Source organism: Sturnus vulgaris, chromosome 16 (assembly GCF_052056855.1).
Source record: "Sturnus vulgaris isolate bStuVul1 chromosome 16, bStuVul1.hap1, whole genome shotgun sequence".
Lineage (NCBI taxonomy): Eukaryota > Metazoa > Chordata > Aves > Passeriformes > Sturnidae > Sturnus > Sturnus vulgaris.
This window is the reverse complement of record NC_142258.1, coordinates 6,580,076-6,603,965: the sequence shown is the minus strand read 5'-3', so window position 1 is coordinate 6,603,965 and position 23,890 is coordinate 6,580,076. Positions and strand designations below refer to the sequence as shown.

Here is a 23,890-nt window from a genome sequence, read left to right as displayed (position 1 = left end):
AGTTCCTTGATAGAAGAAATACACATTCAACAGTATTTTGAGTGACTTCCATTTCCAGTAATATTGTTGTACATAGGAAAAGAGGTATGTTTGTCTTACGCATTTTTTTTCTTTGAAACAGACAACAGAAAGAACAGAGAAATTACAAGAGGTAGTGAATTTAGCAAACCTGCACATAAAACAATCTTTCATAATAAAATGCTGCATTTACAGCTGTAAATGTACACATCTGTGTAAGTTAAAAATACAAAGCTGCTTTTACTGTGTTTCTTGCTCTTTTTAAGTTCAGGGAATGAAGTAGTCAAGTGCTGGACTTAAAGTGGTGAACCTCATTGCATTGGCAAAACCAAACCATTCATGCAGCACCAGGCTTTTGACTTAGCCTAAGTGAGAAAGTTAGACAGTTAGTGCAACCAAAGTGCAAATGTGTTCTTCACAGCGTGTACATTTTGACTGGCTTGTAAAGTGAATGTAGAAGTTCATGACTCTCCCAGGCAGCTTCTTTTGATGGTTGAAGAAAACACGATCTGCAACACAGTGGGCCACAGCCTGACTTGGAATGATTGGACCGGTGTTCATCAGACAGTGGAGAAAAGTCAAAGTCAGCTACCTGGAAAAGGAACATCAGAAAGATAATTTTTAGTTCAGTTCCACTGGCTCAAGTTCAGCAAGAACACACTGGGCTACAAATGGCACTTGGTCCTCAACCATTTTCACTCAGTCACTGACTTCAAATAGACTTCTGATTTATAGCTGCTGTGCACATGGCTTATAGGCAATGTCTCTAGAGGTATATAATTTATATTGTGGCACAGTGTAAAGGGCATTAGGTACTTTCCAAAGTACCACAAAAGCTACTTTTGATTTAAGAACTCATGCTTATTGCAAACACCTTTTGTAGCAAGTGAAAGTATATTAGAGATGGAGGGAGCTGGGGAGATGAAGGCCACAAACAAGGGGTAGGTAACAATTCAGAGCTGCTTTAGGTAACATACCCCTGCTTTTTTATTATCCTGTACCCTCTTGCACTGTCTGCTTGCTTTCTTTCATGTAACTACTCTAAGGTAGATCCTCTGGAATGGATACTTCAATGCAAGCATCTGGTTGGGAATATTAACAAAGTCCCCATTATTATTCTGGCAATTTAGAGTTCTCTGCAACAAACCAGAGGCATGGCTGTTTCTCCATTTGCCTACACCACTTGGGTTTTTTGGTGGAACAGATCACACTTACCAGGGGAATTCTCCCTCCCACTCTGTTTGTCTGGAGATTAAAGAACCTTTCATATCAGATACCTTTCATGGCTGAAAGCTACCTAATTACTATCCCAGATCAAAGTAAGAGTAACTGAATACCTCCACGAGATCTTTTTGTTGGGTGTTACTTCGAAAAGCTGTGTACAGCACCAGTACCAGCATCACTGAAACCAGAGCAGTGCAGAGCAGGACAAAGAAAGCTGGGTGGATTCCTAGGAAAAAGCACAAGGACACATTCCTGGAGTAACACAATGCCCCAGAAAAAGGCAACAGTGACAAGGAAACAAGAAATTTTAGGAGTATTTTTAGAAAAAAAGAAGGAATGTGTGTAAGAAGGAATAAACTTTTCAGCCCTGATCGCTCCAGGTTTTTCTGAAATCTCAGGAGTGGGAGAGGGGTTTGTAAATGTCCTTCCCTTTATGCCCTCTTTTCTCTTGAAGAGCCCAAAAACCTCCACCCGGTTACATATGTTAGCTGACTTTCTGGGGTGTTTGTGGTACCCCAAGAGGACAGGAAGGACTCTCACCTCCACAGCAGCCAGGAGCCTCCAGCAGAGGATCCAGCCCTGAGTGCACACCAGTGCCTTCTGGAGTGCTGGCCTGTCTGTACACAGCTGACTCACAGTGATATGGTGTGACCAGTCTGTGTCACAGCCTGGCTGTGCCCTGTCCTCTTCACTTGGCCACCTAACCACTCTCCCAGATGGTTTAAGGACCCAAGAGGGGCATGTGTGACCATGCATGGGGGAGCCAGCTGGTGTCACCAGCAGGAGGGACAGAGACTCATAATGGAATGGAGGCTAGAAAAATCTACCCTCAAAAATCCATAACTAAACTAAGCAAAAAGAATTGAGACTGCTTAAATAGGGTAGTGTTACAGATGCATATGTTTTCCTAGTTATCCTCTCTAACTACAAAAGCTGGACTACTTAAACTGAAAAATATTTCATTTAAAAGTAATACAGCCTTCTCTGTGCACTTGGTAGCTTCAAGACACTCTTGGGACTAAAGGTTCAGCAGAACACAAGAAGCTCAGAGCAATTACAACAGGCACATTATAAATTCTCATTTCCCTTTTTATTCCTCTCCTTTTAGGGATCTACACCACATTCTTGGAACCTCATCTGCAGGCTGGTTAATCCACGTTTGTCCCTAACCTGTTTGGGACTCTCTGTGCTGCTCAGCCTCCCTGCCCCTCACCTGCTGGCCGCACTTTGATCCCGTGGTACGTCTGCAGCATCGTCACGCCGTTCTCCACCCTGACACTGAGGCAATACTGCCCCGCGTCCCTGAAGGTGTGGCTGAGGTTGTAGCAGGAGCCGCTGATCTCCACCAGATGGCATTTGTCACCTTCTAGTGGAATGCATTCGGATTTTATAAGCCAGCATAATGCCAGTGGTGGCCTGAAACGACAAGAGCAAAAAGGTAAAATTAAAAAAGGTGAAAACTGCAAAAAATTCCACGAAGATCTTGGCTAAAATAGCAGAATAATTTTGAAATGAATGAAGTTAATTTAAATACGAATAAAGAAATAATCAACTGCACTGTTGTTCGGTTTATAATATATGCCAAATGAAAAAGTTCTTTGTGATGCTTCTATAAAGGCAGGTCTTTCAGCTGAGAGCTGAATACCTGCAAGGGTCATCAGCAGGCCACTGTGTGTAGAAAACTCCTTCTATAAACTCTCCAATAAAGATAAAAGGAATCTTTTTTCCTGCACTTCCAAGGGAAGGTATTTTTTTCTTTGTCCTTCCCACACAGAAATCACTGTCTTTACCACTGAAGCACACCCAAGACTTTTAATTAAAAAACCCTGCCAATGAAACTGGAAAGAATATGGGCTCTGCACAAAGGACTAATAGCTGGAAAATGTAAGTAAATTTCAAGGATCACAGCATTCGCTTACATTAACAAAAGGGGTTTTATTTGCTATCAAGCAATTTAGTGCAACCCACTTCATGGCCATGTGGCTTCTCACCACGTCTAATTGAAGCCTTCTATTTACCTTTCCAGATCCCTGTTTCAACTGATCCCGCTTGAACTCACCTTATGCACTATAGACTTTGATTCTGACAGCAGACAGAGCTTTTCTTTACCCTATTTTATTAGTATTTTGTTTCTTATCTCTTTACAACATTCCTTGCTGCAAAAAAGAATTACGTTTATGTGTTTAGCTCATTTTCTAGCTTTGTTTTTGATAAGCCATCTCTTTGTCACTGCGTCTCTATCTTAAACTCCTCTTGCATCAGCGCCAGTCCTGTGACTAGGAGGTCACCAAGCCTGCTCTTAGTGATCTCAGGTTTGGCTGTTCACATTTACTGGGATGACATCTCCAGTTCTCATTCCTGCCAATGTGCCTTTCACTTTCTGAATGCAAACTGTGCTGCTTTGTCTGTTGGGACTGTTTATGCCTTTGGTAAATGACTCTGTTTGGGTGCTGCTCCCTCCAAAACTCCAAAGTGTTCTAATGCTGCAACTTGAGAGAGCTTGTGCTAGGATTGAGGTGCTCACAACTCTCCTGTTTTTCCATGATCCTTGCTGCATGGAGCTTCTATGTCTTATTCATCTTGTGGCAATCTAGACTTTGCCAGAATCACTCCCCAAACCTATTGATCCCCTATGCCAGTCAAACTTTGCTGCTATGCAACAGGACTTAGAATGCATTTCAATTTAATAGCAGGGAAATTGGTGAAGGAGGAAAGTTCAGAAAGAAGTTTTCAGATGTATTTTTTCCCCCACTATTTCTCTGGCTACTTTTCTTTTAATATTCCCATTACAAAGACTAAAAAAAAAACATTTGCTTTACATAGGAGGATTCTACTCTTCTGTAAAGATGCAGAATCTTTCAGGCTCTTAGAGCTCATGGCATTTCGAGTCAGGAAGATGCAATATTCAACAGTATTTTTTGGGGGGAAGGAGGTGGTTTTGGTTTTTAAAAATAATTATTCTGTGGGGTTCAACTGACTATTTTTAGGAAACACTGGGGGAAAACACTTAAAGAGACAATTTTGGGGGGAAAGAAATTGTGTCTGTTACTTACGTGCCATTGATATGAAGAGATAAATTCAAGTTTTCCATTACGTGAGTCTCTCTGGAGCCCACTACGTTAATACTTTTAACAGCATCTGAGAAGAGATGAAAAGCCAGCATATCACCCTCCACACACAAACTTGAGTCTCACTGGTTTCCCAGTGAGGGTTTGTTTCCACAGACTTGCATATTTGAGCTTCATCAGTCACACAAATAATAGTATTTGTCTCACATCCCAAAAGGAAACCTACTACTAAAGATGTTGTAAGCTTCCTGACTTTTAGTCTGATTGCTTTTTAGTATGTATAATCAACTTTATTAGTTCTTTACATTTTTAATTCTGTGTTTATTTACTCCTGAAGCTGATCAAATCAGTAAGACATTCCTAATGCTTGATTTAACTAATTTATTGTTCAGGGATAGCTGCTGTGAATTGAACAAGCAATTCCACCGTAAGTTACCATAAATACTTTATTGTTTGAATTGTGTGTGAAGCTTTTACAAAAGACAGTAAAATTGTCTGTAGATTAAAAAGAAACTGAAGATTTTCTCTTTTTCCCCTTTTTTTCTGCCCTAGAAGAGCACGAAGTCAATTGTGCAATGGAAACACTTCACTGAATGTTGCCCAGTCATTGCACGTGAAACAATGTTGAAGTTGTGTCACAATGTCAAAGCTAGATTGTATCTGTACATACTAAATTGTATCTGTACATAAGTGGCTAGTTCTGCACTGAAGGTGCAAAATACTTGATAATTACCCAAGAGCTCCAGAGCTGTGGTAAAATCACCAGTTTTCTGCATAGTTTCTCTTTCGTGTATGATGCTTCCAGTTTGCTCCCATTCAGCTACAGCCTTCAGATGCACTGTGCGGTTCCCCTTGGAGGAGCAGTTGCAGTAGACAAAGGGTTCCTTGGTAATGTGGTAAACTCTGTGTGCAACAGGAAAAGATACAGAATCAAAATTGCCATTTACCAAGTGCTTGCATATTTCTGGTTTAAATAGGGGCAAGCTCTAATATATTTTCTTTACAGACAACGTTCCAGTGGTGGTGATTGTAATTCTACTTTACGTCCATATAAATGAGGATTTATGTCTGTGGTATTACCTATAGAACTACAATTAGTACAAGATCCAGAGTAAACTGCTGCATTTTTAGTTAAAGAAACTAAAGATAATGCTAAAAGAATTCACAAAATTGAATAGGAATAGTCAGTAAATTATGAAAACAACTTTTATAGCAGGCAGACTGCTAGCTAATAGTCTGATTTAATTGGGATTTTTCTCAATAAGAACATCTGAATCAGAGCCATCTTGAATACTCATTAAAGCAAACAAAGTAAGCATACCTACCCATCTCCAAAATCCCAGTTGTAGACAAATGATGCTGACTTGAAGTAATGACTTGGGTCATGAAGAGAGAAAGAAATCCGGGTCACTGTGTCCGTGGAGGAACTAGAACCATGTGTGGTAACTCTGCTGTCTTCTATCTGGGCAATGGTGAGGTTCCCTGTGATAAATTCTGCAGAATAAAAAGGAGGAAGAAGACTGACAACATATATGATGGCATATATGACAGGAGAATGACAGCATGCTTCCACAGCATGCTCTGTGTATGTATCAAAACATTCTTTCAGATGAACTGGGTAAATCTTTCTGTGTCCTAGTCCAAGTGGTTAAAGTGTATTTTGTATGTATTACTCAGCGTTGTCACGTGTGCGAATGAGGCAGTGAAATTAAAATATTTATTTAGGGTTATACAATGGGTCATGATAAAACATCCAATAGAACTAAGAGAAATAATCCTGGACTGATTGAGCTCAATAGAAACTTTTACTATTGATTTAAAAATAACCGGTACTAATAGCAAGTATCTAGATTCAGAATCAGGCCAGTACACATATTCATCATGTTTGGGATGGTGTTTTTTGCTTGTTTTGTGGGTTTTTTAAAGGTCGTTTTTCCCCTCTTAGTTTTAGCTATTTCTACAGAAATTAAGATTGGACTACTGTGAATAACAGATGTGCTATACATTGTGAATACAGAACAGGGGGAATGTTTTTGTCTGTGAGAGGTTCTATGTCAGATGGTGAGTGACAAGGACTGATCTAAAAAATCTTCTCTAACTTATGAATAAAGAGGTATTATGATGAGACACTTATAAGCTTGTTATAAAATTAATGGGCTATTGATTACCAGTAACAGACTTTTATCCTGTTAACAATTCATTAAACTTGGTTAACAGTTTTCTTGGTGATGCACAAATAATAGTTGCTCTTACTGTTGGAATGGGGCTGTCAATCCTTGTATCAGAGATTAAGTTAACAATAGCACACCAGTGGTTAATTTGTTAAAAAAAGAAGCGTATTTATGGTTATGAATATTCCCAGAAAACTGAAATTGCACTTAGCAACATTTAGAAATGCAGCCATGACTTCACATCCAATTTCAGTACACTTGGACAGAGCTTTAAAAGAAAATGTAATGCTCTGCTGTGCTGATGGCCTAAGATTTGCTGTGTCATGCAACAGGGAAAAACAGCAGATGGTCACTGCTGATGGTCATCCTAACTTCAGGTCTAGAAATGCTGGGAGGCAGTAGAAGCAGCATTGTTCTAGGGGTTTGGGCATCACTGACCCATGCTGATGTGTGAACTGCAGCTGCTGAAGCATCTGGTTTCTAGTTTAGTTTTTCTAAGTGACAGGGCAGGAAAACACAGGCAGCATCACACTTTCTTCCTGGATATAGAGAGGCTGGAGCGTGGCTTTAATGGTACTATAATTGCACCATGCCACTCAAATCCACCTTCATCCACAGGGCTACAAATCAAGCTCTTTGTCAGGAGCCATATGTACACTGGCTTTCTTCCTGATGCTGGTGAGGGCGTCTATACTGAGTTCCTGTAGAGGTACAGGCTGTAAAGCAATTTCACCTATTTTACCTGTAATCTGAAGCACCGTGATGTTTCTTGCAACCGGCCGACACAACCAACAGTTTTTGTGAGTCACCCAGACAGACACAGGGAAAGTGCCAGGAAATTCACCAGTCACATTAATTACAGAGCTAAACCTCTGCTCGGATTTCTCTATCAGAATCAGAGGAGCATAAACCCAGTTGAAGTGATACGGGTTTGATGTGACATTTTCGTTCTTCATTCTTAGCCTGGCCTGAACAGTAGCTTGAGCTCCCGTTGTGATGGGACTATTGTTGGTTATTTCCAGACTATACAACTCTGTGGAAATCAGAAGAAAAGGAGTAAACTAAACCTTGTTGTATGGCATTTTAAATTTCATTTATTTATTTATACATCTTAACTAGTCAGCTCTAGTTATATGACTCACAATGACACTCATCCAAGCAAAGACTTTGTCACCATAATTTTTTACTTTAAATGTCTGGAACAGAAACTGTTGCATGTGTATATGAGTTCAAATGAATAGCAGTAAGCAACATGTCAGACTGGGTCCTAGAAAATTCATAGGAGAAGACAGCTTCAATCTAGAACATCACAAAAGCTTTGATGAGGTTTTAAACCTAGAGCTGGGTGCTGGCTGTAGGTTCATTGTCACTAATGATCTAACATGATCACTAGACTTCCAGCTATTGGAAGAGGCTCAGTTCTAATTTCTGTCCTAAAAAATGTGAACTTTCAAACTCAGGTGAGATTTCATTCACTAGATTCCTTTGCCAGCTCTGTTGAAAAGTTTCTCTGACTTTCCTCATAAACATTAAAAAACTCAGTAAAAGCATTTTCTGTGCTATGGTCCATCTTAAATTTCCTTTTCTAGGGAAGGACCAAAAATCCCAAGGTAAATGCAAGTTGTACCATGCTCTAGTGGCAGATCAGTTGATGTCCAGAGGGACATGGACAAGCTCAGAATGTGGGCCCATGGGAGTCTCATGGGGTTGAACAAGGCTGAGTGCAAGGTGCTACGTCTGGATTGGGGCAACCTCTGGTATTCAGTACAGGCTGGGGGACGAAGGGATAGAGAAAGACTTGAGGGTACTGGTGGACAAAAATTTGGACTTGAGCCAACAATGTGCACCCAAGGAAGATATGAGGCTGAGATAAAAATCAGCCAGCAGGTTGAGGGAGGTGATGTTTCACAATGAGGGTGGTGAAACACTGGCACGAGTTGCCCGGTATAAACATTCAAGGTCAGGTTGGATTGGGCTCTGAGTTACCAGATCTAGTTGAAGATGTCCCTGCTTGTAGCAGGGGGTTGAACTAGATGACCTTTAAAGATCCCTTCCAACCCAAACCATGCTATGATCCCACGAAATATCAAAGCATGAAAGGTGCAGGGGCTGTTATATTGAACCAGCTCTGCTGCTCAGAATGACTCACCAGTATCTTCTCTGCCATGCTGACTCAAATTGCTTACCTCAGATCTTGCAACTACTGCAATAGGCAGTGTTGAGTTTTGTGGAAAGGATACATTAACTTTTCCAAAAATAACAATGCAGAAGCATTAAAGGATGTGCATGTGTTAAACAACAAAATCAACCCCCAAGCCCCAAAACAATAGGAAATGCAAAATAGGTGTGAATTGGGACAGAGCTGGGAACGGGATCTGGTTGCTTGCCTCCAACATGGAGCATGTTCCCTTCCTTGTATCAGAGCCATGCCTGGTTCTCCTCTCATCAGCAGGGCTGGGCAGAGCAAAAGAGCTGGAGGGCTCTAATGCAGGTGCCTTTCCTTATCCTCTCTCTCAGAAGCCACCAGACTGAATCAGGAACCTGAATCTTAGACCTTTAGAAACGGTGTTTTTCACTCACCCATGACCTCTAATACGAAGGGAGCACTGGGGACAATCAACTCCTGTGCTGGCTTTTCTGCACCCATCAGCTTGGGATGGGATGAAAGAGACAGCGTTTGTGCTTGCATTTTATTTTACAGATCACAGGTACTGAGCAATTCTGGAGGCAGAACTGTGAGGAATGAACTGTAACACTACTGTTCTCATTTCACAGCACAAGAGATGGCCGCGAGTTTAGTTTTTTGAGTTAAAAGAGAAATGCTTGTGATTTGATGAAACCTAGCAGAGGGAGGTTTCATGTCTCTAGAAGATTCAGGCTATGCTCCACTTGGTTTCAGCAGAATTCAGGAAAAAAATAGCCGACTACCTCATGCTTATCTAGCACTTCTCCTTGGAGGTTATCAGTGCTTTACAAATCAGGGCCATACCGGCCCAACAGCTGCAGCAGCTGGAGGTTCAGTGGCTAACCCAAGGTCACCCAGGGAGTGACCGGCACAGCAAGACACTCTATCCAATTCAGGGATTTCTCCTGCCTTTCCGACCTCTCTCTGCAGAATGGAGCTCTGTGAGTCTCACAGCGAGGGACAGCAGCTGCCCAGGTGCCTTGTGACCCGCGGCGCGGGGTCAGCGGAGGAAGCAGAAGCGCAGCTTTTGGGTTGGAAGTGCAAAGCAGAGCCCTGGCTGCCCCATCTTCACTGCAGGCACCAAGATCGCAGCGCCTGAGAATAAAGTCTGGGGTGATGGGAGCGTACTCAGAGAGAGCTGCTTCCATCCCTTGTCACATCTCTCAGGCTCGGGGAGGAAACCACCCCCACGCATGATGCAGCTCACTCTTGAGGTCTGAGCCCTCGCCCCCGCACCCTTCGCCCGCTCCCCGGTGGCGATGCCAGCGCAGACCGGCGGCCCCTTACCTGCGGCCGGGGCGCGACCGTGGCCGAGCTGCAGCAGCAGGAGCAGCGTGCAGAGCAGCATGCTGAGGGCTGCGGGGGCCGGGTCTGGGGCCGGCTCTCGAACCGGGAGCGGGTCCGGCCGCGCTGCCACCCCGGCGCTGCGGCTCCTGTGTCCGCGCCCCCGGGCCGCTCCCCCTCCCTCGGCAGCGCCCAGCCCGCCTCTCCCGGGGGCAGTTCCTGCGGGATCGCGCTGCCAGCGCGGCCGGGCTGCAGAGCCGCCGGCGGCTTAAACAAATAGTCAATAAAAACCACAAATGCCTCGCGTCTGCCGAGGGCATGGGGACACCCCGGAGCGTTTGGGAAGGGGTTTGCGCTGCGCTTTGGTTGCGGCAAGCACGTATGAAGTACGGGGATGCCTCTGCCGTGGGCAGCTCGGCTGCTGTTAGCGGTCCCGCGGGGCTCCGAACGGCCTGTAACGGGTGCGCTGCTGGCGAGAAGCGAGAGCAAAAGCGCCGGAATGTGTTTTTCTGGTGTTCCTTTTTTGTCGTTTTATTTGGTTTTTTTCCTGTTTCGTTTTGTATATTATGGTTTTAATTAGTTTACTTTTATTTTTTATATTTTCTTAAACTCAGCATTCGAAGCCCTTTCTCACTCCTGGCCGCCGTTCTGTTTCTTGCGGCGGATCAGTCTCCCGGCGCGCTTCGCTCCCCCGGGGCACCGGCGGGCCGGGGTGGGCCTTGCGCTGGCCGGAGGCACCGGCCACGGCCGCCCCTGCCCCGGTAACTCCTCGCCCGCTGTTACCGGCGGCCGCGGCATCAGCGGAGCCTCCGGGGACGCGCGGACAGGCGGGGCTCGCCTCAGGCAGCGGCCGCTGGCATCGCGGGGCGGGCCAGGGCGGAGCTGTGCGAGGGTCGCGGGGCCGGCGAAGGGAGCGGGCGGTACCGCGGAGCTGCGCGCCCGCCTCCGCCCGGGGAGAGGCGCGGGAGGCGGCACCGGGAGGAGGAGGCACCGGGAGGAGGCGGCCGGAACTGAGCTCGGGCGCTTCCGTCGCGCCCATGCGCTGCCGGCGGCCTCCGGGAGCAACAAAGGAAGGAGCCGGGGGGCCGCGGGCGGGCGGTTCCGGGGAGCCGCGGGGTGAGGAGCGCGGTGGCGGTGCCCGCTGCGGCCCGGGCCTGGGCGCGGTGAAGCGGGGCGGGGAGAGGCGGGACCGGCGCGCCGCGGGCAGGAGGGAGCGGTCGGAGCCCCGCCGGAGGCCTGGGGCCGAGCACGGCACCGGGAGGGCTGAGGGACGGAGGGGGAAGCGCCGCTGCGGCCGCTCACGGTGCCCGTGTTCGCAGGGCGGAGATGGGCTCGGCGTGATGGCGCCCTGGCAGCGGGGAGCGACCCGGGCGAGCAGCGGTGCGGCGGGGAAGGTGAGGGGCGCCGGGTCCCGGCCGGACCTGGCCGGGAGCAAAACGGATGGGAAGCCCCCAGGGGAGGAGGGAGGTCGCCGGTCTCTCAAGGTAGATGTGATTTTAGGCTTCTTTACTAGCGAGACAGGCAGCCTGTGGCGGCAGGACAGTGAGTCCCGCAGGGGTGTGTCCCAGGGGTGTGTCCCAGGGTCGCTGTAAGTTTGGGATGTGGCTGGGTAGGAAGGCAGGGTGACAGGTGTGCCGTGTCGGGAGCATCCCTGAGCCTGGAGCCTGCTGCTGGGAGAGACAACCGGGCAAAACACGTGAATGCTTGTGCTGTGAAGAGCTCAATAACCTTTTTATCTGTTAGCCCAGACCTGTCACAGTGAGTGCTGTACATGCTTGGTGTTGTATTTGTAAGCCTAAGTAAATGTTCCACTTGTGGTTTTTGGAAAAGGTGTCTTCTTCAGTGTGTCAGAAGAATGGATGTAGGTGATGGAATAGCTGCTGTTAACAAGCTATATAAACTAACAAATACTTCTGTATTCTTTTGTAGGTGTATTGATCTTGATTTTATGTACTGAAAGCTGATCTTTCCTCCTCCAAGATGGCATTTGTTTCAGCACAAGGGCCTACGGTGGTGGACCAAACCACTTTGATGAAAAAATACCTTCAGTTTGTGGCTGCTCTTACAGATGTCAATACACGTAAGACATTTTTCTTATTGAAAATTGCAGATCTTCAGTAGTTTGTTTCACAAGTGTTGCAGACTTTTTCAGACAGTTGATAAATGAGACAGTGAAGTCTGTCAAATTCACTTTGAAATTTGTTTGAGTTTTGATTTTTGAAGAAGCAAAATGATGAGAAGCACTTGCATGAGCCAAAGTGAGTAAGGTGAGTGTGTGTGTGCAGACGTGTGGTGGTTGTTTGAGAGAGCTGTGTGTCTTATAAGTGGGCAGTGATTGCTAAACTGATAAGATCTGATTGCTTCTTCAATCAATGAGCCTGGTGTTTTCCTTCATGACCTTGTTTTACACTCACATTTTTTTGCTTGAATTTCCATTTTCAGCTGATGAAACCAAATTGAAAATGATGCAAGAAGTCAGTGAGAATTTTGAGGTAAATAAAAAGATAACAACTCCAAGCAACAAAACCCCAGCAACCCCCCCAACTTTCTACAGTGGCAGTCTTTCTTGTGCTTAATGTATATTAATTGAATTTCTGATGTTATGCAGTTATAATATTAATAGTAGCATCCTGTGACTTATGATTTATATGTTTACAAGTCATTGATTTTAGATTTGCATTTAGGAATTAACCAGGTTGTTGAAGAATTACATTTGGACTTAGAGAGCTTTCATTGCAAAATCTTTATTCATTAAGCATTTAAATAAAAGTGAAGTAAGAGATTTTTCTTCTATTTTTGAATGCTATTAAGTATCTGTACTTAAAGCTTTCTTTTATGTAGTTCAAATGTGTATTGTGCCCTTGTGAAACAGAGGCCCTTCTGATTCCTCTGAGTATTCTATGGTGTGAGAGAGGAGTTGTCAGATGCAGAATCTGACATCAGGAATGGAGATGTCTCCAGTGACGTCTTTTGCATGGTGGTGGAGTGATGGACTGTCATTTTAGATGAGCAGCAGAGAAAATGTGAAACACAAATTAACCTTGTGTTAGCAGAAATTATACTTTAGTTGAATACCTAATTGTTATGTGCCGGTTCTGAAGTTACAGAAAACTAAAAATCATTCTTGTGGAGTTTTTTATCTGCTTAAGCTATTTCTGAAACAATTTATCTGACTAAAAGAAGAGTTTTAACTGCTTAATCTGGTGATCTGTTTAGAATCTGAAGACTTGGTTGATTCTCTTTGCTCTTCCCACCAGTAGGGAAGAACTTGATCAGGATTTGTTTTGCTAATGTTCTCTTGGAATTTACTTGGTTCTGTGTATGTGTCAGCAGATACTTAGTCATGGAATCTATTCAAAATTCACTGAAAATGTTTAATAGTGGCTTTAAATGTAACTGAATATAATCTGTGTGATGTCTATTTTATAACTCCCCATTTTTTTGTTCTTAATTAGAATGTGACATCATCTCCTCAATATTCTACATTCCTGGAACACATCATCCCTCGGTTTCTCACCTTTCTGCAGGATGGGGAAGTTCAGTTTCTGCAGGAGAAGCCAGCACAGGTAAACTGTGTGGAGCATCTCCTGCCTTTTTGCTGTGAAGTCCTTGATTAACCTAATGAACTGATTTAAGATTTGTTAAAAATAGACTGTCATTTGGAGTGGAACTGAAGAAGTGCTGTTTCTAAATAAGTTACCTATAAACTTTGCTAATCTGGGCTTCTGTGAAACAGGAGGAAAAGTAGATGCAACAGATTTGACTTTCTTACTGGAATGCTACATATTGTTTCAAATTACTGACTTTACTGAAGGTTAGGAGTGAAAGGCAAAAATTGAATCTTTGTCATTAAGTACTTAAAATTTATTCCTTAGAAAAAGTCTGATTTTTTTAACTGTAAATTTGTTAAATTTGCCTCATTCACATAGGCGGGTAGTAGGAAGGGTATGTCTTTGTATACAAGCCTGTGTCTATATGAAATAAAATTGACTTTTTTCTATTTCCAACATGCAGAATTATTAAGCTGAAAAAGATGCTGCAACCAGTTATTGGGTTTTGTAGGCTTTTCAAGAAGTTTTGTCACATCATTATTTTTTCTTTTTCTTTTTTTTTTCTATAGCAACTCCGGAAGCTTGTGCTTGAAATAATTCACAGAATACCAACAAATGAACATCTTCGTCTTCATACCAAAAATATCCTGTCTGTCATGTTCAGATTTCTAGAGGTACTTTTTACTTCCTCTTAAAACTGTTTGAAATTTTCAGAAATATTTTCCTCTACTTTCTTCATCTCCAAAATTTTCTGGGGGTAGGATTTTCAATAGCTGTGCTGCTGGAGCAGGAATGGAAGGACATTTATTTAAGCTTCACCCACGCCCTCTCTTACCAGCTACTGGTTTTCTGCATGTTCTCTTCTGTCCTTTGGAGAAACTTGGATTAAACAAATTCAGGGAACTGTTCTCATGCTGGCAAGGTTTTCTGGAAGATATCTTATTCTCGGGAGTTTGTTTTGTGTCTTGGAATTCACAACATTGTCATTTGAAGCTCACATGGGGGTCTCTGAGGGGCAGTGAGAACAGATCTGATGGTACAGAGTGGTTGAAATATCTGGGTTTTATTCCCCCAGGGGTGGATTTAATTTCAGCTGTACTCTAGGACTGCAGGGTATCCAAGGAAAGGTGTCTTGTTCACGCAAATCCATGTTAATGGAGCACGTTGGATTGTTGAGAAGAGTATAATTTTACAGGGTTTTGGAAGTACTCAGTGAGTATTTGAAGAATTTAGTGAGCAGTGGACTCACTAAGAAGTTTCTTTTTTTTTCTTAGACAGAGAATGAAGAAAATGTACTGATTTGCTTAAGAATAATTATTGAATTGCATAAACAGTTCCGACCAGCAATCACTCAAGAAGTAAGTCATTACTCTTGTTACATGGTATAAAACTTGCTGCCATGCTCTCTAGTATTGCTATTTTGTTCAAGTGGGTTGATTGGTTTCTTTTGCTGTTGTCCTTGTATGTTGCCTGACCTGTTGTGGTAACTATATGCTTTATTTTTTTTCCAATTTTTTAAATCTTAAAGTAATTTTTACAAGAGGATTGCCTTATGCTAGCACCCCTGGGGAAGAAAACCAAACTGTTAAAGCTTAGTTATACTTGGTTTAAATGTTTATGGACAGTATAATCAGTCTAAGGAATAAAATTCCCATGCAAGGAAGAGAATTGATGCCTTTTTAGTTTGTAAAGGAAAATCCTGAAAAGAGAATTTACTCTGATTGACTTCCCCCTGCCTCCCCTCTTCTCTTCTGTGACTCATCAAGGGGAATTTGGAAGTTTGCATTGTTATTCTCTTGCCTTTTGCCTTGATTTTCTCTTGGGAAGACTTAGTTGTTTCATAGTAATTATACCTAACACTACTGTATTGGAACTATGTAGCAATGATAGGTAGATCAGATTCTTTCTAAGTAAAATTTGAATTAGTACTGACAGAGCAGAAGGAGGTAGGAGAACACTTTCAGATTATTTTCAGTTGTCATAAAAAATATACTGTAGTCGTGACTAGAGATTTTATGTATTTGTACTCTTGATACAGAGACTCTAAAACTGTGGTTTTCAAATTATTTTTTAAAAATGTGTTTATGGCAACTGACTTCTTCCTTCCTAGATTCATCATTTTTTGGACTTTGTGAAACAGATTTACAAGGAACTTCCAAAAGTAGTGGTAAGATTTTTATTTCTTAAATTAAATTGCTCCTCCTATAGTCAGAAAACTAGTTTTTGTTGCTTAATTTTATCTCTAAAAGATACTGACATAATTATTTTGTATCTAGTGCATTCAGTACAAAGTAAATATAGTTTTAGTGAATCTATTTATCAAAACTATGTCTAAAAATGGAGACATTTACATTATGATTTGGAAAACCTGTTTTTGGCACACTGTTATGGGTAGGAGAACATGGAGGTGAGCTGAAGTTCTGAAGCAGGGTGAGCCTGGCTGCCCTTGTTTCCATGTAGCCAAATGTGTTTTTGGGGGAAGGTCTGATCATCCCTCCTTGATACAGAGTAACCTCTTGGGATGCTTTCCTTTAGCAGAAGAACCTCCTTGGCCTGGGGGGCTTTTCTGCTTCTCTGTCCAGTGGGGAAGGTGCAGGGTGTGTGTGTGTGGCCCAGGCAGATCCTGCAGTGCAAACATCACATGCAGAGAGGAGAAAACTGCCCCGGGAGAAAATGCTATGGAGGAGTTCTGAGGGGATGGGTGGCCTTCTGACTATTACTGGCACGGTGATATTTCTCTTCTGCTCTTTGCTTGTAGAATCGGTACTTTGAGAACCCTCAGGTGATTCCAGAGAACACAGTTCCCACTCCTGAAATGGTTGGCATGATTACAACCATTGTGGTGAAGGTGAACCCTGAGCGAGAGGACAGCGAAACGAGGACAGTGAGTGTTCTGGGTGCTCTGAGCTGGGGGACTGTCTGTAACACAGGAACACAGATCATAAGGCCAGGCAAAAATAACATTTTGTTTGTTTTTCTTATCAAAACTTTTCTGTAGAAGCTGATTGAAACTTCCCAGATATTTTCTATGCAGCTGTAATTACAGGATTTTTATTTAATGTAATACCCAATGCTTTTGTGTTTTTAAAAAAATGTTATTATTGTTAAATATAGTGCTACTAAAATGAGCAGTTTCTGTAATACTGTGTTTTACATATTAATTTGAATTAATAATTAGACTGTTTATAAAGCATGTATTCTTTCTTTCAGCATTCAATAATTCCCAGAGGGTCTCTGTCACTAAAGGTCTTGGCTGAGCTACCCATTATTGTTGTTCTCATGTATCAGGTTAGTACACTTTAGTATTTTGCATGTAAATACTTCCTTACTGAATGACTCGTGTAACTTCTGTTGGCTAACATATTAGTAAAAATGAATGTGATATACTTTTGAAATTAAAATATAATCTAAAAGTAAGCTGGTGAGATGTCTTAATTTTTTTTTCTGATTAGCTCTCCAGTAATTTGACTGCAGGTGTGACTTGTGAATTTCTCTAATACTTTTTTTTCAGCTCTACAAACTGAACATTCATAATGTAGTAGCTGAATTTGTGCCCTTGATTATGAACACTATTATAATACAAGTTTCTGCTCAAGCAAGGTAAGATCATTTAACAGTATTTTGATGATACTTGAGATAAACCTGTCATTCAGTATTGCTCAAAATATTTTTGTCTTGTATCTTGTGATTTTTGATTCTAGTCTTACTTAATCTTGAAAATCTTGAAAGGAGCAACAGTTATTAGACTAAATATTGCCGAGGTTCTGTAGGTGAAGTTATTGGCATTATATGTCATTGGTAAAGTCCATACTTGAGCAGTAGGTCTTAGCTTATTATTTGATAATGAGTTTTTTTAAAATAGATTTTCTGACAAAAAAACACGTTGTCACAGACAGTGATGAAGACCCTGGCAGTGTGGACACTTGCTGTTGTTTTATCTTTGCCATACCATCAGTGATAGATCTGTGTTCTTCCAAAGTGTAGCTTACACAAAGCCTTGTGATGTTGCAGGGATAGGCACTGCTTTTCCTGCCTCAGAGAGGGATGTTTGTGAGGAGCAGCAAATGGTTGTGGTCAGGGCAGTGGGAACAAGATCTCTGCCTTTCCCTGTCTGCCTGGATGACCTGGTTAAGTGGTTGAAGCTTGAGAGAGACAGACAAGTCTGTAGAAGGGAATATTGCTTGGAGGGAAATTGGCCTCAGTTAGGGGAGCCGAGCCAAATGTGTGCTGCTTTGGCTTGGCTTTTGGTAGCAAGGTGCTGCTGGATATTTGAATGGCAGAGGGCTTGTTAAAAATGGGCTCTTCCAGAGAGATTGCATTCTTTTAAGAAGCAAGAACTTCACTACAAGACTATGTAATTTGAAACTTCACTGAATTTTCTGAGTGAAGGTCTAAAAGGGAGGAACAAAATTGTAACCACTGTTCGATTTAATTTCAGACAACATAAACTTTATAACAAGGAGTTGTATGCTGATTTTATTGCTGCTCAGATTAAAACATTGTCTTTCTTGGCTTACATCATCAGAATTTACCAGGTAGGATGAATTTTTATTACTTTTTTTGGTATTTAATGCATCAAGTTTCTGGTTGCTTAATGGCAGGCAAGTGACCTGCATGACTGCAGTACATCAGGGGTTGGAGACAGGAGCATTTGTGTAGAATATGTGAAGGTAGAGCTGTACTTGGTTATCCTTTCAAAAGTATCCTCATGTGAATACAAAGTAAAAATATCCCATTCCCCCTCCCTGAGCATTTATGAAATGACTATTTTATTTTTGTTTTATTATTAGATTTTGGAAGAGAAACTTGTGAATTTTAACTGAGTACTATTTCGCAAATGTAGCACAAGCCTTAGGAATAGGATGTTGTAGTAGTTGTACTCATGCTATTATTATTTATTTTTTCAGGAATTAGTGGCTAAATATTCTCAGCAAATGGTAAAAGGAATGTTGCAGCTGCTGTCCAATTGTCCAGCTGAAACAGCACATCTCAGGAAGGAGCTCCTGATTGCTGCTAAGCACATCCTGACAACAGACCTCAGGAGCCGTATGTAGCACTTTTTATAAGTGTACCTGTAAACTGGAAAGATTTCTGCTATTTCTGTTAATTTAAGAGGCATTACTTACTTATATTGCACTACCACAAGATGCCAGGCCAAATAGAGTTGTGTGCAGGGTTATCCTACTTGATATTTCCAGTAACTCATTAGTTATCTACAAATAGTTTTTCAAAGTTTTGAATAACCTGAGCATCTTTTTCTCTCAAGCAAGTATAATTGGCTTTGACTGGGTACTGCAGTGTTACTCAAGGGGAAAATGTTGGTGGAGTAGACAGTCACAAGAGATTGTTTGATAATTGCCTTATAAATGGTACTGCTTTTTCTAAGTTTCAGGAATTAATTTGGGGATAAAATCACTTTCTAACTTTTGGTTTTAATGCTTAACTATCTTATTTTGATTATTTCCTTTGCTAATTGCTGTGTATGGCTTTTTCATTATTCTGTTTTTTAAATTCTAGAATTTATTCCATGCATGGACAAACTGTTTGATGAATCTATACTGATTGGCTCTGGATACACTGCCCGAGAGACACTGAGGTATGAGAAAGTTTAAAGTAATGATCTGAGTGCCTGCCAGGATTGCTTACTTTGAAAATTATTAATATTTACAGCAGCTTCTCTATAGGGTCCTAAATCTTTGCTTCAAATAACTAATTTTACTAGGTTGTTTTATTGGCAGAGCTTCTGCTGCTGTAATGGTGGCTTTTGTTTAACACTTTGATGGCACAGCATGGTAATGTGAGTGCAGGACAAAATAAGAAAAATGGGTGAATGAAAATGATTTCAGTTTTTTTGATTGTGGAGCACAACCAAAACAGAGAAACCAGCTCAGTATCTGCCCAATATTTCATTAAACACCCTAAATCTTATGTCCAGTTTAAAATCTGAATGAGATTTAAACTGTTTTGTCAATGAATACTTTAAAACTTACTTGTTTGCAATTGAAAAAGTAAATGGAGAGCATACCTAACTTTCTGAATCCTCAATGGTCTAAATTCTAGGTGAGCTTGCTGACCAAATTAGTATCTGAACTAGGAGAATGACTTACTTTTGTTTAAGTATCAAGTGTACCTTACTGACAGCATGTATTAGAAGTATTTGCTCTGCTAGATTCCTTACCTGGTATTTGAAATGAAATGATTTTTAAAATTTATCAGTTTTCATAACTGCATTTGAAATAATGAATCATTTATGATTAATTATGGAACATTGCCAGGGCTGCTCAAAATGTGGCTAACATGCATTGTTAAGTGCATGTAGATGAAAATACGTGGTGGGGTGTTCTGCAGTGAAGAAAGATCAGAGAAGTAATACCAGAGTTGTGGGATAGATTGATGCATCATTGGTTAGATTGCACAGGTTAAAATTCCCTTGTGTAACCAAAAAAGCCTTGTGAACTCTGGTTTTGCATATGAAAATAGAAAACTTACATTGAGAAATTTGGAAGTATGTCCAGGCAGTAATTATTTATTTACTCAAATTAACAACACTTTTAGTTGTGCTCAGTGTGTTTTCCTCATTCCTCGTTTTGGTTTAGACCCCTTGCATACAGCACCCTGGCAGACCTGGTACATCATGTCCGGCAGCATTTGCCTCTCAATGACCTCTCCCTGGCTGTCCAGCTCTTTGCCAAGAACATTGATGATGAATCCTTGCCAAGCAGTATCCAGACCATGTCTTGCAAGCTTCTGCTAAATTTGGTAGACTGCATCCGGTCTAAAAGTGAACAGGAAAATGGAAATGGTAGAGACATCCTTATGAGAATGCTGGAGGTATTGATTTGTTTAAAGCATTTGATAATTGCTTGGATATCCTGTTTTGTAATACATTGTCAATCACATTTTACTTTCTCCTTTCTTTGCATATGAGAGTATGAAGGAACAGCATGTGTACTGTATTTCCCTTCAGTGCTTCAGAGAAGGGCTCTTTAAAATGCTCTGCAGATGGGATAATATCTCAAGTGTAGTGGAGATGTTTTGTCAACTCAGCTTCATTCAGTGGCTAGCTTCAAAGCTGGAAATCGAATGCCTGTTTTGAGTAGCTTCTAATTTTAGAAAATTATTCTAAATTTTAGTTATTATTTTTTTTTCCTTGTGTAAGAATTTGTAGGAATTGTATTTTTAATGCCTTCTGGTTATGGGTGTGCTTTTTGGTGTGGGTTTTTTTAAGCCCTGAAAGAGGATCTTTGCACAGGTCCTTGGCATGGCACAATACAATCTGTACAATTAGAAATATCTGCTCTTTGAAGACCTAATGATCCTTTTTAAGGATCTTTAAATGGAGGTGTTTTTCGTTTTTTTGAGAATCGAGGATGCAGTAGTTGTTTGAAGAAGGCAAACTAGTTTTGAATGACTTCAAAAATAGCTGTAAATTTTATTGATCTCAGTATGCTGATTTGAAATATTAGTACTATTAAATTTAGGATGATTTTTGAAGGAGAAATTTACTTTCTTTTTCTTTCCACCCCTCCTTGCTCTTTGATCTGCCTCTCCTCCTTTGCCTTAGGTGTTTGTTCTGAAATTCCACACCATAGCCCGCTACCAGCTGTCTGTCATTTTTAAGAAGTGCAAGCCCCAGTCTGAGCTCGGGGCAGCTGAAGCTGCCTTACCTGGAGTGCCCACAGCAGCAAATGCAGCCCCTGTTCCTGTCCCATCTCCTGCCCCAGCCACTCCTGTGGCCCCTGCACCAGTACCTGTGTTTGAAAAACAAGGGGAGAAAGAAAAAGAAGACAAGCAGACATTCCAGGTCACGGATTGCCGGAGCTTAGTGAAAACTTTGGTCTGTGGGGTCAAGACGATCACGTGGGGCATCACCTCATGCAAAGCTCCTGGTGGTAAAACTGCATATTTAATTCCCCTTATCTCTCATAACTGTATAGAAAAAAGCCTCTAGAATGAAAGCCAACAGTATTTTTAATGCATAACTGTCTTATTCTTCTTTCAGAAGCACAATTCATTCCTAATAAGCAGTTGCAACCTAAGGAAACTCAAATCTATATAAAACTGGTAAAATATGCAATGCAAGCGTTAGATATTTATCAGGTATGTAACCTGCACTTTTATTTATACAATTACTGTATGTCAGATCTTTTAATAAGGATTTTTCAACTAAAACACATATTACAGATATTTTCACTGAGTCTTTAATTGGGACCACAAGTATTGAGGAATGCTTAATACAAAGAATTAATTTCAAAAGTGAATTTCGATGTACTTACTATTTGCAAGCAACAGACTATTTTCTCAACAGCTGTTTCTGTCTGTTCATGCAGGCAGGTCAGACTGGAAATAATTGTCTTTCATATGGTGAATTAAATCTTTCCTTGAAAGAGATAGTTTAGCTAACAGTTGAAGCATTCACATGTCTGTAGTTACACAAAGTACTAATGAAATGTAAATATGTTTGATTGGGTATTAAGTCATTTACAAATACACTGATATCTCCTACTGTTCTCTTTCTCCATTTCTTACTTCTAGTTTTAAAATCTGGTCAGAAAACAGTCAATTTTAGTATTTTTGTCATGGTTGGCTCTTGTGCGCAACTTCTAGTTGTGTGGGGCTTGCATGTAAAACCCGTAAAATCTCAGTTACTTTCAAAAACTATTTTAAGAATAATGTGTATTAAGTTACTCAAATTTTGTAACCAGGTTATGTGTTTTCTCAATTGCTGTAGGTGCAAATAGCAGGAAATGGACAGACATATGTTCGAGTAGCAAACTGTCAAACAGTCAGGATGAAAGAGGAAAAGGAAGTTCTGGAGCATTTTGCTGGTGTGTTCACAATGATGAATCCTTTAACTTTTAAAGAAATCTTTCAAACTACTGTTCCTTACATGGTGGAGAGGATCTCTAAAAACTATGCTCTTCAGGTATGTTATTGTTTACTTTTTAAATTGATAATGAACAGCGTATAGGAAAGAGCTTATGCCATGAGGTACATATGGCTGATGGGGAACTATAAATGATAATATTGAAATTAGCATGTGAGATTTGAAACAGTCTATATAAAGAGTAGTCTATGAAAATAATTTAAAGATGGATTTTCAAAACACCTGACCTGACTAAGTGATGCAATACAAACATGAACAATTCAGTTTAGAAGATATGAATGGACCTAATTCTTGCAAAGTACTGAGCATTATAGACTTGTTGTTTTGTTCAGGTTGTTGTGCTAATGTTCTGCTGTTTTACAGAATGCAAATCCTATAATATCCATTTAAAATTTAACCTGAGACTTCAACATTAAGCTACATATGTGGTTGTTTTCCACTGAGGATAACCAGAATCACTTGGGTAGCAGTGGAGATGGGGAAAGAAATTTGTCTTTGGTTTTTTTTTTAATGGATAGTGCATTTATCCTTTTGTTCTTTTTATTACAGCAGTAATAAGTTCTTTGTGGTTTCCTTTTATAGATTGTTGCCAATTCTTTCTTGGCAAACCCTACTACCTCTGCTCTCTTTGCAACCATTTTGGTGGAGTATCTTCTGGATCGTCTGCCAGAAATGGGCTCTAATGTAGAACTCTCCAATCTGTATCTCAAGCTGTTCAAGTTAGTCTTTGGCTCAGTTTCACTATTTGCAGCTGAAAATGAACAAATGCTGAAGGTAAAGGTCATTTGTGTTAAAAATAAGTCTGCTTTAAAAACAACACTCTTAAGAGTTTTGCACAGTCTTAACATTTGAGAGTCATTTAATGTTTGAAGCACTATTTGTCACACGTCTCCATTTTTTTCCAAATTCCAAGTACATTGTCTTATTTATAAGAGATGGCTTCTGTGAATATTTTCTTCATATTTGAAACTATGAAATGGTGTACTAATTCTGCATATAAATGGCTGATACATGACTGTGGTGTGTGATTGCCATAAGCCCATGTAACTTCATGGTCAGGACATACATAAATTCTTGTATATTTTCTCCCTTTGTTTCTGTATTAACTGAACAGTTTTGCTTGGATTGAAATCACTTTTTTGTGTGTTGGTGAATCTTGCTCACTCATGTCATATTCAGTGGCATGTACCTCTTGACTTAGATTTTTCTATGCTCTTGGAAAGTCTGGGTTTAAGGAATGCTATTTTTTCTACTGACAGCATATTGTGTATTCCAAGGATCTATTTATGTTGATGAGATCATCTCATTATTCAGTGAATTTAGAAATGCTGAGCTTGTAGCAAGAGTGCACTTTCCTCATAAAAGCAGCAGCAGCTGCCTGTATCTAGAAAAGACATTAAGAATTTAATGGAACACTGATTGTTCTCTCATCATTTCTCTTCGATTTTTCTTCTTTGTACTTTGTACCAAACAAAATTTCTGAAACAGGTAACTGCGTAGAA

The 23,890-nt window shown here is 41.0% G+C and overlaps 2 protein-coding genes and 1 long non-coding RNA gene across 3 annotated transcripts in view; 2 read left to right on the top strand and 1 right to left on the bottom strand.

Annotated features, from left to right (window-relative positions):
- The window catches only part of LOC148221893 (uncharacterized), a 66,184-nt gene extending 61,057 nt beyond the window's left edge, over positions 1 to 5,127 (top strand). Inside the window, exons 3-4 of the long non-coding RNA XR_015807214.1 lie at positions 2,351 to 2,680; positions 3,017 to 5,127. This is a non-coding gene — a long non-coding RNA (uncharacterized LOC148221893). The remainder of the gene's footprint in view (positions 1 to 2,350; positions 2,681 to 3,016) is intronic.
- TMEM130 (transmembrane protein 130) lies at positions 33 to 10,103 on the bottom strand. Its single transcript, XM_014894350.2, has 8 exons — positions 9,954 to 10,103; positions 7,224 to 7,514; positions 5,636 to 5,804; positions 5,044 to 5,213; positions 4,296 to 4,380; positions 2,456 to 2,658; positions 1,356 to 1,468; positions 33 to 610 (listed from the first exon to the last, which is right to left on the bottom strand). The coding sequence occupies exons 1-8, from the start codon at positions 10,012 to 10,014 to the stop codon at positions 434 to 436; spliced, it is 1,269 nt and encodes a 422-aa protein (XP_014749836.2). The 5' UTR covers positions 10,015 to 10,103; the 3' UTR covers positions 33 to 433.
- A 1,151-nt stretch (positions 10,104 to 11,254) lies between these two features.
- The window catches only part of TRRAP (transformation/transcription domain associated protein), a 74,819-nt gene continuing 62,183 nt past the window's right edge, over positions 11,255 to 23,890 (top strand). Inside the window, exons 1-18 of the mRNA XM_014869738.2 lie at positions 11,255 to 11,344; positions 11,880 to 12,030; positions 12,393 to 12,442; positions 13,406 to 13,516; positions 14,071 to 14,175; positions 14,776 to 14,859; positions 15,612 to 15,668; positions 16,260 to 16,385; positions 16,712 to 16,789; positions 17,013 to 17,101; positions 17,940 to 18,036; positions 18,409 to 18,547; positions 19,019 to 19,097; positions 20,098 to 20,332; positions 21,066 to 21,393; positions 21,504 to 21,601; positions 22,233 to 22,427; positions 22,971 to 23,162. Of these exons, the coding sequence (XP_014725224.1) occupies positions 11,931 to 12,030; positions 12,393 to 12,442; positions 13,406 to 13,516; positions 14,071 to 14,175; positions 14,776 to 14,859; positions 15,612 to 15,668; positions 16,260 to 16,385; positions 16,712 to 16,789; positions 17,013 to 17,101; positions 17,940 to 18,036; positions 18,409 to 18,547; positions 19,019 to 19,097; positions 20,098 to 20,332; positions 21,066 to 21,393; positions 21,504 to 21,601; positions 22,233 to 22,427; positions 22,971 to 23,162 (2,163 nt within the window). The 5' untranslated portion in view covers positions 11,255 to 11,344; positions 11,880 to 11,930. The remainder of the gene's footprint in view (positions 11,345 to 11,879; positions 12,031 to 12,392; positions 12,443 to 13,405; positions 13,517 to 14,070; positions 14,176 to 14,775; positions 14,860 to 15,611; positions 15,669 to 16,259; positions 16,386 to 16,711; positions 16,790 to 17,012; positions 17,102 to 17,939; positions 18,037 to 18,408; positions 18,548 to 19,018; positions 19,098 to 20,097; positions 20,333 to 21,065; positions 21,394 to 21,503; positions 21,602 to 22,232; positions 22,428 to 22,970; positions 23,163 to 23,890) is intronic.

Excerpts from the sequence above, each read along its gene's own strand:
- TMEM130 (XM_014894350.2), bottom strand. The coding sequence starts at position 10,014 with ATGCTGCTCTGCACGCTGCTCCTGCTGCTGCAGCTCGGCCACGGTCGC. Across the intron at positions 5,214-5,635 it reads AACTGGGATTTTGGAGATGG|AGTTTACCACATTACCAAGG; the intron begins GTAGGTATGCTT and ends TGTTGCACACAG. Across the intron at positions 1,469-2,455 it reads GATCAAAGTGCGGCCAGCAG|GAATCCACCCAGCTTTCTTT; the intron begins GTGAGGGGCAGG and ends GCTTTTTCCTAG.